This window comes from Sceloporus occidentalis, unplaced genomic scaffold, assembly GCF_023333645.1.
Source record: "Sceloporus occidentalis isolate IW3139 unplaced genomic scaffold, rSceOcc1.0.p SCAF_7, whole genome shotgun sequence".
In the NCBI taxonomy this organism is placed as follows: Eukaryota; Metazoa; Chordata; class Lepidosauria; order Squamata; family Phrynosomatidae; genus Sceloporus; species Sceloporus occidentalis.
Window position 1 is genome coordinate 51637070 of NW_028316987.1, and position 13653 is coordinate 51650722.

Here is a 13653-nt window from a genome sequence, read left to right on the forward strand (position 1 = left end):
ACCAGGAATGACTTGAACAACAAACAAAAATAAATTGAGTAGGATAGGGTGAAGGAAGAATGGAACATGTTTAACATTATTAATGTCTGGTGCTTTGTGGTAGTCTGAGGGATTTATTACCAAATTATAGCCAGTCTGAGGGTTTATTTTTAGAAAGAAAATCTAAAGACAACCTCATCTTCAAAGTTTAGATTCTGATATAAAACTTATCCACCAAGTTGAAATAAAGCTGTTACAGAAGATAATCAGTAGGCAGAATAGCTACTGATGAACAGAAAGAAGAAAGGAACTTGGGACAGAGCCAACTACTTGCAAAGGAAAAAACAGGCACCTGGGAAGTGAAAGCTGGAGCGGAGGTATGGGAATATAAGATAAGCCATTTAACTGTAAACTGAGGTGGGGAACAGGTGACAGATGGTTTTGGACTGCAAGTACCATCATATCTATAGAGTGTACCCAATGAAAGGGGACGATGAGAGCAGAACTTCAACATCTTAGAGCCTACACTCTCTCAAACTTTGCTGTAAACCACACCATCTCTCCTAACCAGAATTATGGGCATTCTGACATTTCAAACATAGCAGTATTCTGTTTTATCTGTTTGTGAGAAATAAACAGTATGAGCACCATAAAAATATTTTTATCACACTGAACCCATTCAGTCATAGCACCAAGGTTCCTTGGCACACACAATTGGAATCACGTTGGTCACACTAGCCTAGCCAACTAGATGGGAGTTTGAAATGACTTTCCTAAAATTTCTTTGTTTACACAATCACAAACTGAGAGTTCTTCTTACTGGTAGAATTCTGATTGCTGCATTATTAATGATCAAGACAACAAAATGCTTCAGGAAAAAGAATCTTTGTGCTGTTTTGAATGCTATAAAATGGAATATTTTGCTGAAAAGTAAAGAGGAATCACTGCAGAGTGACAAAACATGGTCACCCGTTCAGTAAAGAACAAGGAAAACAATTTTTAAATAAAGACAGCTATGACACAGTAGGAGATGGTGATCTTGTTTAGGAAGAGATTTTCTACCACAGGCAAACAGAAAGCAGGTAACAAAATTTGATTTTGCTTAATGATTTATATTATATACCCTAAAAGAGTGCTCTGTTGTGTACTCCAAAGGGAAGTAAAAATGTCATTGTCAGTTTACCTTACAAAACAAAGCATACAATTTATTAAATTGTTTATTCTCTGTATCATCTAATACAACTGCAAAAAACACAATAAATCATTTGCTGTGTAACTAAATAGGTATTCATATTTCACTGGTAATCTGTTTTGACAAAATTTTGTTATTCCTTCTTTTATGCTTAAATGTAAGAAACGGGATCATGGGCCTGAGAGCAAACCATGCCTGAACTTTCACTAGAAGTCAAAGTGACTAAACTGAGGCTATCTTACTTTGGACATATGAAGAGATGACTTGACCCTTCCCATAAGGCAATAATGGCCAGTGAAGGTGAAGGCAACAGGAAAAGGGGAAGAACTCATTAAAGGTTGTCTGACTCAAACAAGGAAGCCACAAGGCTTTCTGTTAATAATAGGGTCCTCTTGGAGGTCTCTCATTTATACAGTCTCGGCCTTTTGGCTAAGATCACGTGTGTGTGTGTGTGTGTGTGTGTGTAGTACATTCACTGTAAGTCAAAGCTGGCTTGACAGAACTTAACAGCAACAACAACAACAAGCAGGAAAATGAAAACAACATTCAGTATTAGCAACTGAAAAGCAAGAAATGGACTAGGAAGCTAAAATAGTGCTAACTACTGATTTATGGGTATATATGTATTCATTTGAAAACAAAGTTCAAGATAAACATCTGTCACACCATCCTACAATGCTATTCCTTCTCTTTACCAAGGAGCTGTGTTGGATAGCCTGTTTAGCAGTCCCTGTGTCAACAACTCTTAGCTTGCAAGTCTGGTGTCTATTAGTGAGCATTTTATTCCAAAATCTCCTTGGACCAAGATATAGCATAATTCCAGAATAAAATGACAGCTGTTTGTGGAAGAATTAAAGTTAAAATGGTATCTATCAGCAGCAGCTACTTGGGTTTGAGTAGCATGTGACCACCTTTATATGATATTGGGCTGATAGCTGGCCAGTCTTCAGTACTGGACCTCTTGGGGAACCCTGATAGGTGTGAGGTTAAATTGCCTTTTATTTGCGGCCAGGGAGCACAACATTCTCCTTGGTAGCACAACATTAAGAGCAACAATAGATTCTAGTTGTTACAATAACTAGGGAAAAAATGCTAGACAGGATGCTTTAAATGGTTACCTGCTATGTGGAATGCCATTTTAGATAAGCAAATTATAACTCTTTAACATCCCAATCAAATATCACCCATTCTTTTAAAGTCTTAGACAGTTTTTGTGGGACAGTAAATATTGCCCCTCATGTCAAATATCTGCAGAAATTAGCTATGCTTCGAGGTAAACCAAAAAATAATGCTGAGAATTCTGGCTTACGCACACTCTGGTGCTGCTAGATTTCTTTCACGAGTGGAAGAAACTTAATGAGCTAGATGCTACCAAGTGACAAATCTGAATTCTCACTTGTCACATCTCTAACAAACCAGGATTAGGAAAACAATGTCAAATCCTAGTTTCAGACTCTTTCTTTTTTTTGTAGGGGGACTGGCAAACAAGGAGTTTGGGTTCAGATAAAACAAGCTTTTGCTTCCTTTCAGTTTTGCCACTCTTGTTGGTACAAAGAGTCTCACTATTGGATAGTGTGTGATAGCACACTGTCTTTAAACAATAAGCCAGAATTCTCAGCAATTATTGGTTATCATTACATTTCAATATGGCCATGTGTGACTTAGCTGTAATTTGTTTTTTTAAAAATGCTGTTTTGACCATTTTCTCAACTTCCAAAAATATAAAATTTTCTAAAACAGATGTGAATCTGTGGAAATGCATCCTGGGATGAGTACCATGTTAATCATTAAACTATATGGATCTACCTCCAAATATGCAGTAGTTATTCAGCACCATTCTAAGTTATAAGTCATTTTATTGTGGTACAGATTTAAATTCTTCTAATAAAAGAAATCTGAGACAAATGTGAACACTAAAGGCTGAAGCTACAGCCAGCTTTATACAGAAGCCTTTCAATCCCATGTGTAACTTTTAAAATGTCACTTTTACATAAATAAAAAAATTGTGCTAATCCAACCATTTTACTATTCTTTATTCCTCAATTTCTATCTTGAATGTTTCAGTTATTTCTTTTCCCAAGGTATCATAATTTATTTGTACATTTTCTCCTTCCTGATCCTCGCAATACATTCACCAGGTTGACAAAAATCAGATACCTCTTAATACAATTTGCAGCCTGATGGTGCCAAACAATATGAAGGAGGAACAGAATGGAAGTGCCTAGGACAGTTTACAAGTCAGATCTCACAGCACCTCTTTAAAGGGGACAAACAAGTGCCTGCCTCCATTGATCAAAAACAAAAGGGCAGTGATGTAAAACCAGAGAGAAGAGAGTGTCTTCCCAACATCTTTTCTAGATTACTGTGTGAATGTCAGAAGCTACAGGAGCAAATACCTCTTTTTATTTCCTTGGCTTACTTGGAAGAATAGTGTTGCTTGCCAATGAAGCTGCAGCTGTGCATCAAACTCAATTTAATCACTGTGTATGGCTGGGGGTTAATTAGCTGCTATTCTTATTACTGTTTGTTGTTCTAATGAAGATTTGCATACACCTAAGCCTACCGCGTAGCTGATGCTTGATCTTTCCCTTTATGAGGAGAAAAAGTACACATTTTATATTTGTATTTTCATGGAAGGATTCACTGTTGCCTTTCTATTTGATCTGATCCATTTCTTCCTATTAGATGAAGAGTGAACAAAGAATACCAGGTTGCTTTTCTACTTAGGGACCCCGCTAGGTGTCTTTCTTTAAAGTGAGTTAGGGTTGGCCAGGATGAAAGGAAGGCAGAAGTACTGAAAGTTGCTTCCAGCTGACAACTCCCCCCCTCTGTTTGTAAACCAGCAAATTCCCGTTGGCAACTACCCTTCAAATATTTCACTGATATTTGACGTGCCTGAAGTATTCTCAAATGTGATTCCTTCACTGAAAGAAGAAGATGATCAGTTTCCTTCATAATGTGCAAAAGCAAATTACATAGTGTGCTTATCTGACAATTTGTTAAAATTGTACCAGAACTGTATAGGATCTGAAAGAAATACGCCTAACGCCAGGAGATATCACTGTCAGAAAAAGAAAATTTAACAAATTCTCTATCATGCCCTAGCCTGTATTTTTTCATAATAGCACCAACATAAATCTCTTTTTAATTTTATAGAAAAACTCAGTCCAAAATGACAAATTTTAACAAAAACATCTAAAAAATGCTGAACCAAAATTAATCTCAGAAAATGATGAAACTGATGTTGCACAAACCAAGATTATGTCATATATATAAATATTTATTACATTCCATTTCCTCTTGACCTGCTAAAACAAAATAGTGGGAGAATGTCTAATTACAAAAGTGAGTTTAACAAAAACAACTAGTGATTTAAATCTATTTTAATATCATGCAACTAAACAACAGCCATGCATTAATGAACAATTAATTAAACTCTTTAATATTAAGTACATATAACACAAAAACTGTAGTCCATGGAACTTATTATAAGATATTATCTTTTATAGTACACCAGTGCAAGAAAATGTTTATTTGCTACAGCTTTTTTATTTTTATAAAGTTTAGAAACAAAGAAATCACTAATAACTAATAGGCCTAGAAACCAATAAAAATGGAACAGATCCTATTTAACTTACCAGGGTTGCAGTCTGTAAGAAGTGAACAAATAGAAAGAAGAACTTTAGATATGGTTAATGCTGGACTCCAGTTGTCTTTTAAAATATCCAAGCAAATCACTCCTTGGCTGTTAATATTACAGTGATAAATTCTTGTCCGAAATGTAACCTAGGTAAAAGTGTAAAGCATGTGCATTAATACATATATTTATCTATCATTTCTTCCATTTCTGCTCAGAATGTGAATGCTGTTGTTTATGTAGGCCAGGGGTAGGCAACCTGCGGCCCGCGGGCCGGATGTGGCCCGGCGAGGCCTTGGGACCGGCCCCAGCCTGGTCCTGCCGCCGATTGCCGCCGGGGCCTTTGGGGGGCAATTGTCTATAGAAGCCTCAGAAACATGCATTAATATTAACATTTTTTAAAAAATCAGCAAATTTTTTCGCGTGTCCTCCATTTTTTTAAAAAAGTATCTTCCATTTGAAAAGTTTGTCCTACATTTGTCCTGGTTTATTTATCTATTTAATTTTTCTAAAAAAAATATTTAATTATTTATTTTTTGGCTTCGGCCCCCCAGTTGTCTGAGGGACAGCAACCCGGCCCCCGGCTCAAAAAGATTGCCTACCCCTGATGTAGACAAAGGTTCATTAGCAACATACAAGAAGGAGGCAACAGAACTCTTGGGTGAAAAATATGAGATTTATAGAAATATATTTTTAAAGGGGAAAGAAGTAAGGGGATAAATATTCTGCTCAACTCAGTGAGGATTCAAAATGTTCAATGGCATATGAAAGATGTCTGTCTTTTTTCTGGGGGTGGATAAATATATACAAAATAATGTGTGTCTGGAGAATAAATCAACTGGTTTGAATTTTTAGTAACTAATATTTTGTTCAAGGTTCCACTAATTTACCAACAGCAAGTACATTTATGTATGTAATTAAAACAGCTTCATTCAAACATATGGGTAAATGGATATAAGCTGAAATAAGTAATAAATGAATAGATCAGTAACACCATTCCTTCCCCTTGGATCTGTACAAAGTCAAAAGAACCAAATATCAAATGCTAAGTGTGGACAGCATGCTGGCTGATGGCTGAAGAGGAAAATCATGGTAATCTGGGGGAAGAGAGAATTGAACAGTGTGGCTGGACAATGAACAGAAGCTTCTGATATGGCAGCATTTCAGATTTCACTTATTGATGAATATATATATATATATATATATATATTCAGGTATTAAACTGTATAGCAAAGTGCAATCGTTAATGAAAACAAAATGAAAGGAAGATAACCATTTTAGGCTCAAAAGTACTCTAAAATTACATTTTAAAGTAAAAAGTTCAAGTAAAATTCTTAATAAGACAAGTGTGTGTGTGTGGGTGTGTTCACTATACCACAAAGTTTGCCAGAGCAAGAGTTGCATATCTAACATATTAAGTGAACTTTCTGATCTTGAATGACATCTTCTACAATATAGGACTATAGTCTCTGACTTGTTCTCAGTCCCAGACATTATTTATGTAGAATCAAGAAATGGCTTTGTGAACTCAGACCACTGGTTTCATAAAATACAAATGTCTTGAAATGGGATTTGACATAGAAAGCTATTAAAACAACCAAGTAGTCATCCTGCCTAATACTTAATGCCATCATGTCTCAAGCTGGAAAAATGTGTTTGAGTTAAAGGGAAATACCAAATTATTCCAGCAAGGAAATGTTTTATTTAAAAATAACCACATTGGTTAAACATTTTTCACTTTAATTTCACGTAACATATGCAAAGCTTACTTTAAGCTGAGTAATATCAAGCTGGTAAATATGTGACATGAAAAATATTTCTCTATCATTTTATTATGAATTAGAAGCTATTTAGCACTGATATTTTGCAGCTCCTTGACTACTAAGATGACAAAGATATGACTAAGAAACTTAATAAATAGTTTAACTAGAACTAAAAAAAATCTTGCAAACTGGCAGATTCACTAAAAGTACAATTTACCAGCTTAATGATATACAGTCAAATATAGGTGAATTTTTAAAAAGACAAATCTATTCTCTTATTTTACCCTGCTTGGGTTTGAACAGCACTAATGGTGTATCTTCCCTGCTGTGTACACGCTGAGTGGTCATCCTGTCAAAGATTTTACAAAAGTCCACCCATTAGTTTCTAGTGAGAAAGACAATGCTGATGCTGTCTATAAACTGCAACTCACACTGTATATCTGGTTCATGATATAGTGGCTACACTGAAGTCTGGCAAATGTTTTTTCTGTGTATATCACATTTTTATTGTTTTACAGGAGGTCTTTAATAGCTATGGGAAGACATCTTAAATTTGATGACAGTGAAGTCATACAATACTTTTCCATGTTGGTGGAATTGTTCTCTTGACATATCAAGATTTTTCCAATAAATCTAATCACAGAATCATAGAATCATAGAACTGGAAGAGGCAAAGGGGCCATCCAGTCCAACCCCATTTTGTTATACAGAAATACACAATCAAAGCACTCTCAGCAGATGGCCATCCAGTCTCTGTTTAAAACCTCCAAAGAAAAACTTCCTGAGAATAAGAACTATTCAGCAGTGGAACACACTCCCTGGAAGATTCCACTACTCTTCAAGGAGTTTGTTCCACTGCTGAATAGTTCTTACTGTCAGGAAGTTCTTCCTAATTTGAGGTGGACTCTCTTCTCCTGTATTATGCATACATTGCTCTGTGTCCTAGTCTCTGAAAACAGCAGAAAAAAATCTTGCTCCAACCTCAATATGACATCCCTTCAATTATTTAAACAGGGCTATCATATCACCTCTTAACCTTCTCTTCTCCAGGCTAAACATACCCAGCTCCCGAAGTCACTCCTCATAGGGTGTGGTTTCCAGACCTATCACCATTTTGACCGCTCTCTTCTGGACGCCCTCCAGCTTGTCAACATCCTTTTTGAATTATGGCACCCAAAACTGGACAAAGACCAGCGGGCCCTTGTTATCTGCTGGGGTTTGGTTCCAGGACCCACCATGGATAACAAAATCAGTGGATATTCAAGTCTCATTAAATATAATGGCACAGCAAAATGGTGTCCCTTATATAAAATGGAAAATCAAGGTTTGCTATTTGGAATTTGTATTTTTTTGGAATATTTTCAAGCCGTGGATGCTTAAATCCATGCATAAAAAAGGCCAGCTGTATTCCACGTGAGGCCTGACCAAAGCAGAATAGAGTGGTACTATTACTTTCCCCAATCTAGACACTATAACTATCTATTTAGGCAGTCTAAAATAGCACTGGCCTATTTTAGGCTGCCTAGATCTTATAGTGTCTAGTTTAGCAAATATAAGTCTTACTCAGAATCGCAATTGCAGAGGTGATAAGTAATTTTTCCCCTTTGTTATCAACAGGAGATCGTTTAAATAACTGAATACTTAGGTAATTGAAATAGCAACCACTTTGGCTTTTGGAAGTCTTTCTTTTAAATTTTGTGAATTTATGTTTTATGTATGTTTGTTTAAATGTAACATGTGTATGTAGTTGTATTCTGCTTGTCTTTTTTAATACAATAAAGATATTCTTTAAAAAAAATAAAAAATAAAATAAATTGGCCTTTTTAGCTGCTGCATCACACTATTGACTCATGTTGAACTAGTGATCCACCAGGACTCCTAGATCCCTTTCACATGTACTGTTGTCAAGCCAGGTGTCTCCCATCCTATATCTATGCATTTTATTTTATTTTCTCCCTAAGTGTAGTACCTAACATTTTTCCCTGCTGAAATTCATTTTGGCCCAGCGTTCTAATCTATTAAGAACATTTTGAATTTTGATTCTATCTTCTGAAGTGGCGTCACTTGGGGGATGCGGTCTGCACTGGGTTTAAAAAACAACAAGGCAGTTGTCTCCAGTTTCATATATTTGTAAACTTCTGGTCTGTGATATAATCTGCAAAACTTTCAAAGAAGCTGCCATACTATTGTTGGTGAGATTATGTTGCAGTTTGCTTGATTAATGTAGACATTTAGTTCACTGAATTCAATTAACTATGGCTTAATCGGATGTATTAGTGAAACTATTGTCAGGTTATCATAAATGGATTTCAAAATTATGTGCTCTTTTCTTTCTATATTCTAGACATTCAAATCTCCAACTGGAGGCACGATGACACCTGGCTGAGCATCCCCCCCCCAAACAGGGGCCCGGGGCACCCCTTCTTTCCTGGCCAGTGCAGGTTTACTCAAGTGTAAAGCCCTGCTGGGCAGGGAAAGTGAGGCATGGGGCACCCCTTCTTCCTTGCCTGGCGCAAGTTTACTCAAGTGTAAAGTCCTGCCGGACTGGGAGACCCAGAGCACCCTTTCTTCCTTGCCCAGCACGAGTTTTCTTTCCCAGGCAGGGAAAGAGAGGACTGGGGCACCCTTTCCTAGCTGCTCTGTGTGGGCTTCCTAGCTGCCCTGTGTGGGTTTACTTGAGTGTAAAGCCCTGCCAGGTAGGGAGATGAGGGTGTGCTCTTTTGGCCCCGCTTCCTCCACCGCACTGCCCCCACATCAGGTGACATCCTGGTGTGGGACACCACTGTCTTCTGGACTGTCAGCTACTCCTCCTAATTTGGTGTCATCTGCAAATTTGATAAACATGCCTTCTATTCCTTCATCCAACTCATTGATAAAGATGTTGAATAGCCCTGGGCCTAGAACAGAACCCTGTGGCAACCCACTGGTCACTTCTCTCCAGGATAAAGAGAAACCATTACTGACACCTTTTGGGTTTGGCCAGTGAGCCAATTGCAAATCTACCTAACAGTTGCATTGTCTAGCTCACATTTTACTACTGTATTTTCTGGCGTATAAGACTACTTTTTAACCCAGGAAAATCTTCTCAAAACTCGGGGGATGTCTTATACACCGGGTGTCATCTTATAGGGCAGGTGCTGAAACTTCTGAGCTGGACTGGAGAATCTGCAGTCGCCACATGTGTAACTGAAGGGCAGAACAAGGTGCAGGTGTCCGGGATGCCCAGGGTATGGAAAAAAGAGCTGTGTTTGCAATACCGCTCTGATAGTCTTGGAGACAAGGGAGGGCTGGGCAGGCAGGGAGAGCTGACCAATCCAAGCAGGCTTTGTATACAACAAGTTTTCCAGCTAAGTATCTGCATGTCATAAGCATTTGAATTAAAATTACCATATTGAAATCAAATCTGATGTTTTTTAAATTTTTATTTAATGTGCTTTGGAAGAGGAGTAGTCTTATACAGCGAGTATATCCCAAATTCTATATTTTAACTGGAAATGTTGGGGGTCATCTTATACGCCCAGTCGTCTTATACACCAGAAAATACGGTATCTTGTTTGCCAGAACATTGTGGAGGACCTTGTTGAAGGCCTTATTGAAATCAAGATATGCCACATCCGCAGCAATCCCTTCATCTACCAAGCTGGTTATTTTATCCAAAAAAAGGTATAATTAATCTGGCATGATTTGTAATCTTTTGTGTTATTCTTTGCCATTATTGAATTTTTATGAAATTATTATTATTTGCTATGTATTGCTATGTTATATTGTTTTATTATTTTCATGTTTATTGTTATTGCTTTGTATTATCCCCTCTGTTGTAAGCCGCCCGGATTCCCAGCGATTGGGCGGGATATAAACAAATCCTATTATTATTATTATTGAGAAACCCATGTTGACTTTTTGTGATTATGGCATTTCTTTCTAAATGCTTATAGACTCTCTGTTTAATGAGCTGCTCCAGAATGGGACTAACTTTGGTTGCCTTACAAATAAGTGGCTTGAAAACAGTAATCCATCGTTCCTTATTATACCACCTCTCATTCTGCTGACCTAACCGTATTATTTACAATCCTTAGTGTAATCACATGTAATAAATTACTGTAGAATATTTTTGAAACAGCAAATTTCTCATTTTTTTTAAAAAAAGTTATATTCTTCATGTGCTAATTGCCCAAACTATACGATATTTTCAAACACTGACTCCCCCTAATCCAGCCAAGTACAAACTGCCTCATTGACATTTCTACTACTAATGTATGTTTTAATACACAGACAGGAAGCTGAAGTTGAAGAACTCAAAGTTTCTTAGTTTAAATGAACTGTGGTCACCTTCCTCTGCAGATTCTCATCCAGATGATTTCCCTGAGGGCTTTACAGTGAGTCAGTTGCTTAACATACAAGAATATGTAATAGAAAAAATATTTTTAATAGGTGAGTGAAGACAGCACAAAACTGACAGATTACTTGAGAGACAGCAACATATAAAAATTACAAGGGTATTCTGATTTTAGCCCTCCTATATCTCTCTTCCTCTGTATTCCTCTGTGGATATTGGTGTCTCCTGATATATCTCTTAGCCTTTTAATAATGTATCAGGTGTAACCACCTGATATCCCTGAGCAATGTATGCATACAAATGATTTACAATAGTTTCTGGAATCATGAACAAACGAGTTACAACCGATAAAGAAACATCTTGTATTTCTCTTATAAACTATGATGCTTGTTTTGAAAAACATATATGATTTAAATATCTGTTTTCTTCTAACAATAAAGCTTAGTAAATAAAAAATCTCCACATTCCCTTTTCTCACTATTTAATGGAGTTTTATATAATAATTATTGTGATTTGAATTTACATTCATGGATGTTAATTCTCAATAATGCCTATTCTAATATATCATTTTAAAATTTAAAAAATAAAACAAGTAACTTACTTTATATATTTCTAGCTTAATTCACTTTGGGGCAACTTACAATAGACAGCATTCAAAAAATCAACTGAAAATGCCTACAATCAGTTTAAAAAACAACAAGGCAGTTGTCTCCAGGTTCATATATTTGCAAACTTCTGGTCTGTGAAATAATCTGCAACACTTTCAAAGAAACTGCCATACTATTATTGGTGAAGTTATGTTGCAGTTTGCTTGATTAATGTAGACACTTAGTTCAATGAATTAAATTGACTATGGCTTGATCGGATGTATTGGTGAAACCATTGCCAGGCTATCAAATGGATTTCAAAATTATGTGCTCTTTCCTTTTCACATTCTAGACATTCAAATCTCCCATTAGCTGATATCTGAAATTGGCTTATGTAACATTTTGAGCTGCTGGCTCAAGATATAAAATTATTTCTGCCTTGGAGTGCTATAAGTAATAACACACTATCTTAACAGCTTTTCACAGAGTATAAATGTGCATTCCTCAATATCCCACTAAGTGTATAATTGGTTAATTTTGGCTAATGAAATTGCTCTCTGGGTTCTTGATCTCAACCATTAGATATCAGATCAAATGCTCATATTAAGTATGGTTTCTTAGTAATGTTAAAAGGAGCCGTGTAGCTTTGTATTTTGCACATCTGCTTTTCTGTGCAATAAAATCCTTCCTATTATGAGACAAAACCAGTATTGAAACTACAAAAGAAATAATTCAGTCCAAATAATGGGCTGGATCCAATTTAGCTATGCTTTATTCACACTAAAATCTATAGGACAGTATAGATTCTTAAATCAGGGGTGTCGGCTACACTAGCTGACACCCTAAGGATGTTTGTGTGACACCACTCTTCCTCAAACATCTGCCTTTTGGCAAAAATGCATTGTGGGGTTTGCCTGCCTCCCTTTAAAATGGTGGAGCTCAGTAGAAGAGATGGTGTGAGTGGGGCACGGCTCAGTGAAAAAGGTGAACCCTCAGGTTTTTTAAAAAATATATCTATATCTATACCTAGTTTTTTAAAAAAATATTTTAATTTCTTAAGTACATCACACCTTACCAAATTTTCACTTTAACCACATGAAATTATGTACATGTAAATATATTTATACCGTGCATATGATATTGTAATTTAAAGGTATAATTTTAATTTTGCTGCTTGTTTATGTCACAATTATTGCTATAATATTGAGTGATATACAAGATTTATGAGTAACATTAGTACAAAAGTCATTACTGTATTTATGTATGTATGTATGTATGTATGTATTTATGGTATTTATATCCCACCCTTCAGCCCTAAAGGCTATCAGAACGGCTTACAATTATTATTTTTGTATGCTGTGGGATGGGAGGCGGTCAAAGGAAAGGTGACACCATGAGTTACAGCACCGGATGATGCCAACCCTAGCAATGTCACTGACTTAAATCCCATTGTTTTTAATTGTACATCCACATGGATTGCTCCTGCCAACCAAAAGCAAACATGTAAGCTATTTTGTATTCCTTAGCCAATTGTTTTTTGGTAAGGAAAAGAAGAGAAGTGGTTAGAAAACATGAAAGCTACAAATTAAGATGTCATATTATTTAGAGTCTAGACCAGGGGTAGGCAACCTTTTTGACCCGGGGGGGGGGGGGGGTGTTGCTGTCCCTCAGACAACTGGGGGGCCGTGTGCCGGGGGTGGAGCTTCCACCCTCCAGGGGCGGAGCCGCATGTCGGGGGCGGAACTTCCACCCTCCGGGGGGCAGGGCTTTCTCTGCTCCCTTTCCCGACCTCCAGCTGTCTGAGAGACAGCTAGAAGTGGGGGGGGGGATTGGGAGAGGGGGTGACGGGCGCGCGCCTGCTCCTCCTACCCTTCCTTGGCCCCCAGCTGCCTCTCAGAGACAGCTGGGGACCAGTAAGGGCCCGTGGGGGCAGGAGCAACAGGCGCGCGGCCCCTGCTCCTTTCCTCGAGGGTTTGCCAGGCCTTAGATGTCCTCCGAAGGACACCTCAGGTCTGCTGAAGCCCCGCGGGGAGGAGGAGGAGGCTGGCAGCCGCTGTTCCTTTCCTCGGGGCTTTGCCAGGCCTGAGGTGTCCTCCGAAGGACACCTCAGGTCTGCCAAAGCCCCACGGGGAGGAGGAGTCGTGTGCCTGCTCTCTCCT

At 37.6% G+C, this 13653-nt stretch overlaps 1 protein-coding gene across 1 annotated transcript in view; it reads right to left on the bottom strand.

Moving 5' to 3' along the window:
* LOC149309735 (ubiquitin-conjugating enzyme E2 E2) overlaps window positions 1–13653 on the bottom strand; it is a 160831-nt gene that overhangs the window by 2041 nt on the left and 145137 nt on the right. Inside the window, exon 5 of the mRNA XM_089532941.1 lies at window positions 4810–4957. Coding sequence (XP_089389067.1) covers window positions 4810–4957 — 148 coding nt within the window. The remainder of the gene's footprint in view (window positions 1–4809; window positions 4958–13653) is intronic.